The sequence below is a fragment of the Monoraphidium neglectum genome (assembly GCF_000611645.1).
Source record: "Monoraphidium neglectum strain SAG 48.87 unplaced genomic scaffold scaffold00500, whole genome shotgun sequence".
Taxonomy (NCBI): Eukaryota; Viridiplantae; Chlorophyta; class Chlorophyceae; order Sphaeropleales; family Selenastraceae; genus Monoraphidium; species Monoraphidium neglectum.
In genome coordinates, this window is record NW_014013128.1 from 21,191 (window position 1) to 26,999 (window position 5,809).

General features: G+C 59.5%; 1 protein-coding gene across 1 annotated transcript; it reads right to left on the reverse strand.

Annotated features, from left to right (window-relative positions):
- Positions 1 to 596: 596 nt before the first annotated feature.
- On the reverse strand, positions 597 to 4,096 carry MNEG_3825 (outer membrane adhesin like proteiin; the record flags this gene model as incomplete). The annotated part of the gene is made up of 7 exons (XM_014047702.1): positions 597 to 786; positions 978 to 1,229; positions 1,547 to 2,106; positions 2,463 to 2,757; positions 3,043 to 3,321; positions 3,611 to 3,809; positions 4,015 to 4,096. Coding segments are annotated over 7 exons (1,857 nt in total), but the record flags the coding sequence as incomplete, so codon positions are not given.
- Between the last annotated feature and the right edge of the window lie 1,713 nt (positions 4,097 to 5,809).

Below are 5,809 nucleotides of genomic sequence, written 5' to 3' on the forward strand. Positions count from 1 at the left end.
TTTCAGACATGCGCGCATAGCCGCGTGTCCGCACCATTCAAGCCTGTCACCCGCCAGAAGGGCCACCGGGCGAGCCGGTAGATGGCCGTGCTCAGGATGTGGTGAATGTGCAAGTCCTGACAGTTCGATAGCACAGCTCATTGGAGTCTGAGCACCTATGCAAAACACAAAGCGCGTACAAGCTACGCATCGTTCTGAAATAGCACAGCAGTGCCTTGGACAGACTGGCCACAGGGCACAACTCGTGTGACGCTCGAAGGGTACAGGCTGTTCAAGGTGCTGCACACAGCAGGGGGTGGCGTGTGCTGCAGGCCTGGAGCTTGCACAGCTGGCAACTAAAACCGCAAGACCCGAAACTGCGGATTCGAGCCTGCAGAAACAGGGCATAAAGCGCCACAACAACAATGAAAACGGGTCTGCAGAGATTGCGCACTCTGCTGAACCCATTATGGGGGGGGGGGAGGGGGCCAATGCGGCTGCAGGTGGGGCCGACAGCACGCCCACACAACCCATGTCAGGAATTGGCCCCCGTCCATTACATTCCTACTTGCAGGTTGCTTGCCCGCATGCTAATGGTCGCAACTTGTCACTGGCAATCACGGGGTGCACTGCTGGCCCGCGATGACATCGACAGCGCTCAGCAGCAGCACCGGCTTGAGGCCGGTCGACTTGCACACGCAGCTGGAGTCAAAGTCTGGGTTGGTGATCTGCATCCCCCCAGTAATGGTGGGGCTCACAACCGTGCCGGCCGCATTGACGATGTTGCAGGAGGAAATTTGGTTCAGCCTGTGTTCAAGGGAGGTGTATGAAGCAGAAGCAGTATGCGTATCTGAATTTAAGAAGAGTGTAATGTCAGGTTGTCATAAATGGACCCTGCCCCCTTGCCATGTCGGTGCGCATTGGCCGCGGGGCACAGGACCCGCTTTGCTGGCCTCTAGGCAGCCCGATCTAAAAATCCTGCAAGCCGCCCTGCACACCTGCTGTTGGCGCATGTAGCGACAACGTTTTGCGCGCGGCCGATGACATAGCGGGGTGCCGACTCATAGGCTAGGTTCAGGGTGCCGTTGGCGCAGGTGACGGTGGCAGCACCCACGGTCTGGAACTTGTTAGTGCACTTCAGGGGGTTGCTCTTAGACGGGCTGGGCACGCACACAGTGCCCACAAACCCAACGCTGAAGGGGTAGGCGGCCGGGTTGAAGGTGACGTTGACCTTGGGCACCTTGGTGGTCCTGCAAGGTAGGGTCAGCAGGCCCGTAGAGCAGGAGGGGGGGAGTGACGACGTTGCAGCCATCGAGTGCAATCAAATACACTAGTTTGCGGCATGGTGAAGCTGCGGAAACAACTCAACAAGCGCATGCCGCAGCCCATGCTGCCAGCACAATCTATACCAAACATCAAACTGATTGTGCCGGTGCGGGGGGGGGGGGCGGGGGGGTAAGTCAAGACACAGATGCTGTTTCGGACAGGTGCGTGCGTGCGTGTGCCACTCACATCGCGCCCTGCACATGCTGTTTCGGACAGGTGCGTGCGTGCGTGTGCCACTCACATCGCGCCCTGCACAAACTCGCGGATGTTGGTGCACTTGCAGGTAGTGGGCTTGAAGGCACCCAGGCTGGTGAACTTCTTGCCGACATTGATCTTCTTGCAGGTGGGGGCGGTGCCTGTCGGGGGCTCCTTCTGCTTGGGGCTTACGCAGCACGACTCAATCGTGGCTTGGCGGACCTTCTGCAGCAGGCGGCGGGCCTGAGGCGAGTCTGACGCGGCGCCTGCTGAGTTGGCGTTGAAGAAGGGTATGGCACGGCCAGCACTTGAGCGCACGAAAGTGTAGCCACCGATCGTCTGGCCCCGGACGATGCAGCGCTTGGTGCGCAGCGTCTCGGGAAGGCACTGGCTGTTGACCGTCGCGCAGCCGTCGACCACACGCAGCCTGCTGAAGACAGTGCCGTTGCACAGCGATGCAAACAGGGACGACGCGCAGATGTTGGCGAGGGGCTGCGCGGCGCCGACGGATGCGGGCGAGTTGACGCCTGCCAGCAGGGTGGCGATGGGCCCGGCGCTGGCTGCGCCGACGGTGGTGGCCATGGTGACCAGGACCTTGCCGCTGTCCTGTTGGTTTGAGAAAGAAGGGAGGAGCAGACTCAGTGGTTTGTGAGCTGGGAGTACTCATCTGCTGTTGCAACCTTGGCCTGAGTGGGCTACAAGAACTAATTGGTGTATCACAAGGCAGTGGTGAATCTGGACTGTGCATACCGTCCTCAACCAGCAGGCCTTCAAAGTCAAGGGCACGCAGAGCCGCACGAGGAGTGCAAGAGCAGCACTTGCTGGGCAAACCCAACAGCCTGCCGCGCCCCACCGCCATGCCAGCCCCTCCAAGGCACAGACAAGTGGGTTCAGATCGCCGCAGCGCCCCTTGCATGCATCGTTCCCAGTCAGGCCCCGATCCCCTATCTATGCAGGCTCACCACCAAGTCGCACTTCACAAAAGAGCTTTGGATGCTGGTGATGTTCTGAACAGTGCCCAGCCTGGCCACCGCGGCGTTAGTGATCTCGGACAGACCAGGCGCGGGGTCGGGGCACGCGGCGTTGGCGCCGCTGCCGTCCGCGGGGGTCAGCAGCAGGAAGGTGTTGAAGACCTGGCTGACGCCTGCGCCCAAGGGCTGGACGGCCGGGACACTCAGGGTGCCGGTGGCGGTGGAGGTGAAGAGGGAGACGCCGTCGCTGATAGTGTAGGTGAAGTTCGAGTTGCCAGAGAAGCCTCTGAGAGTTTTTTTTTGGGGGGGGGGAGAGGTGGGGCTGGAGCGGTGAGATCGACACAAGAGCAAAGGGACACAGTCTTGACTTCATCAACAATTGACTAATGGCTGGCCGTGGAATCAGAATACGGTGAGCCTGAAGGACGCAACGCGAACTGTGAGATCAAAGCCTCCGTGCTGGCCGCAGCTCGCTGCTGCACAGCTTGACCAGCCAGGCCGCACTAGTGGGGCCCCAGCTGCCCCAATTTCGGCTGGGGCCCCAGCTGCCCCGGCTCCCAGGCATGCTCACGGGACGAACTTCAGGGTGACCTGGCCGTCGGGCGTCACGGTGACGTTCCCAGTGTTGCTGGTGACGACAAGCTTGGCGCCCGCGCTGGTGCTGACATCATTGGCCAGCACACCAGGGGCTGGGATCACACAGTCAGTGCCCAGGGGGCACGTGAAAAAGTCGTTCACAGCCGTGGGGACGGGCGGTGCAGGGCCGGTGATGGACAGCACTATGTTGAGAGTCCTGAGTGATGTCAGATCGGTGATTGTTACTGGGAAGGAGACGTTGCCGGCGAATGAACTGCGACGTGAGTGAAGGCAAGGTTTGCATACGATTCCAGGTGAAAAAAGTAGCAAGGGAGGAGGGGCGATGAAAGGGAGGAGTTGCAATGAGGTCCAGCACCTCTGTGAGCGGAAGGTATTAGATGCTGACGGGCAGCACCCTAGATGCAAATGGGCCGCTGCAGGCGATCAACCCACGCACGCCGGGCCGCTGACGTGCCTGGACTCGCTGCCACTGCGCCCGTCCGTGCGAGCGGATAGCAGCAGATTAGCTTGCGAGCACAAGGATGTGTGGCGCACACTCTCACATGGGCGGGGTGTAGGTGAGCGAGCCGTCAGACTTGACGTCCAGCACGCCGACGGCTGGGCTGGTCTTGCCCGCAGCCACCAAATAGAGGGGCAGCTGCTTGGGGTTGACGAAGAGGCTCAGGAGGCCGGGTGCGGCCACCCTGCAGACGCCGTTGCGCGGGCAGATGTAGAAACCGTCCACGCCGCTTGATACAATGGCTACAGGGTAGGGGGTGTTGAAACAAAGAGCGGAGCAATTTGTTGTGGGTTGCACAAGTAGAAGTTTTGGATCATGACCTGCAACACCAGCCATCCACCACGGCCCCCAAACATCACTTTCTGGCCAAAACATATCGCAGTGAGGGCTTGAGGCAGCAATTACCGCACAAACTCAGGATCTCAAAGCTGCTGACAGCGTGCCCACCATTGATTGTCTGGTTGCAGGTTGGGCCAGTGAAGCCGATGGGGCAGCTGCACTTGTTGGTGTTGATGCAAGTGCCACCATTCTGGCATGTGACGTTGCAGACTACATACAGAGAGGAACGAGGCGGCCAGGAGAGGACCGTCAAATTACAATAGCGTAGGCCAGGTGGCGTCCATGCATTGTGTTCAGTCTTCGACAGTAGGTCCTTTCAAAACATTGCAGCAAAGCCGTCTGCAAGCCGGATACAGAATGCCATCTGCCCCAGCTGCTCCCCATCCTTAACATACATACATTCCAAGCCGTCAGCAATGACTCCGCACTTTCCCCATAACCCCCTTGTCAACCCACCTGGCACGGGCCCCTCGCAAGTCGGCCCGGTGAAGCCGGTGCCGTCGCAGTTGCAAGTGTTGTTTCCTGAGCACACGCCCAAGTTCTTGCACAGTCCCGGGGTGCACACTGCATGCAGTGCATGGCAGGAGGCGGTGCATGGGTCACGTCCTGCAGCAAATCTACCCACTGCGAGGGGCATACGCCGTCAGGCAGCCAGGCCCAGCTGCCAATCTATGCTGCCAGCCAGCAAGGCAGCACGCACCAGCAGGCGTGGTGCAGGTTGCGCCGGTGAAACCAGTGCCGGAGCAATCACACGTGTTTGTGCCCACGCAGCGGCCGCCATTCTGGCACGTTTGGTTGCACACTGTGTAGGGGAGCAGCAAGCAGGCAGGCAAGGGGCAGGGATGCAAGGATGAGGAGAGTTGACCGGAGGATGTGAGGCAACCGCAAGATTGTAGAACAACGTTGCGGCCACTGTCATAATCATGCAGCGCAGCCTCGCCCCTCGCCAAAAGCACATGCTGAGCTATTGCCTTGGTGCAAGCCAGGGTCGTGCGCACGTGAGCTCTGTCAACCAGCTAAGTGCACGCAATGGCCTCATCTGCATGCGGGCATGCCATATACATAAAGGGCTGCTGCTGGCTTGACACGCAAGACGACACTCTCGACTCGCTCATGCCCGCAGCTTGTGGAGGACTAACTACCTGCAATGGTGTCGCACGTTGCACCACCAAAAGCAGTGCCAGCGCAGTCACAAGTGTTGAGCCCCACACAGCGGCCTCCATTGAGACACGTTTGATTGCAAGCTGCGTTGGGGGGGGGGGGGGTTCAAGGGCGAAGGTCAACAAATAAGCAGCAAACAGGGGGCTAGGTATCAAGGTGTGTTTTGCCACCCCTGCATCAAAAGTTTCTTGTGTTCAGGCTACACACAGGCTGGCAATGCATCGTGCACCTTGGAAACACAGCTCACTCAGCCCAGCACTAGAGCCTGTGCCCCAGGCCGTTCGCACCAGTGGTGTTGCAGAGAAAGCCTGTAAAACCAGTGCCGGTGCAATCGCAGGTCAGGTTCCCTGTGCAAACACCTGTAAGAAGGAGCAGGCACAAAACAAGTGTTGCCGGGAGATGAAGATTTGCAAAGGAGTTGCGCAAGGTAGTGTTAGTCAACGGCACAGCAGAGCAACGTGAGAGCAGCCACGGTTCTTGAACAAGCTCAATCCCTTTCAAGATCAACAACTATGACTTGATTGTACGCACCGCCATTCAGACAGCCACCACTTGTGCCGGCAGTGACACAGCCATTTGAACTGTTGCCACCCGTCGTGCTGTTGCCGCCACTCGTGCTGTTGGCGCCATTCGTGCTGTTGCCGCCGGTGGTGCCGTTGCCGCCGGTGGTGCCATTGCCGCCGGTCGTTCCGTTGCCGCCGGTGGTGGTGTTGTCGCCCGTTGTTCCGTTGCCGCCGGTGGT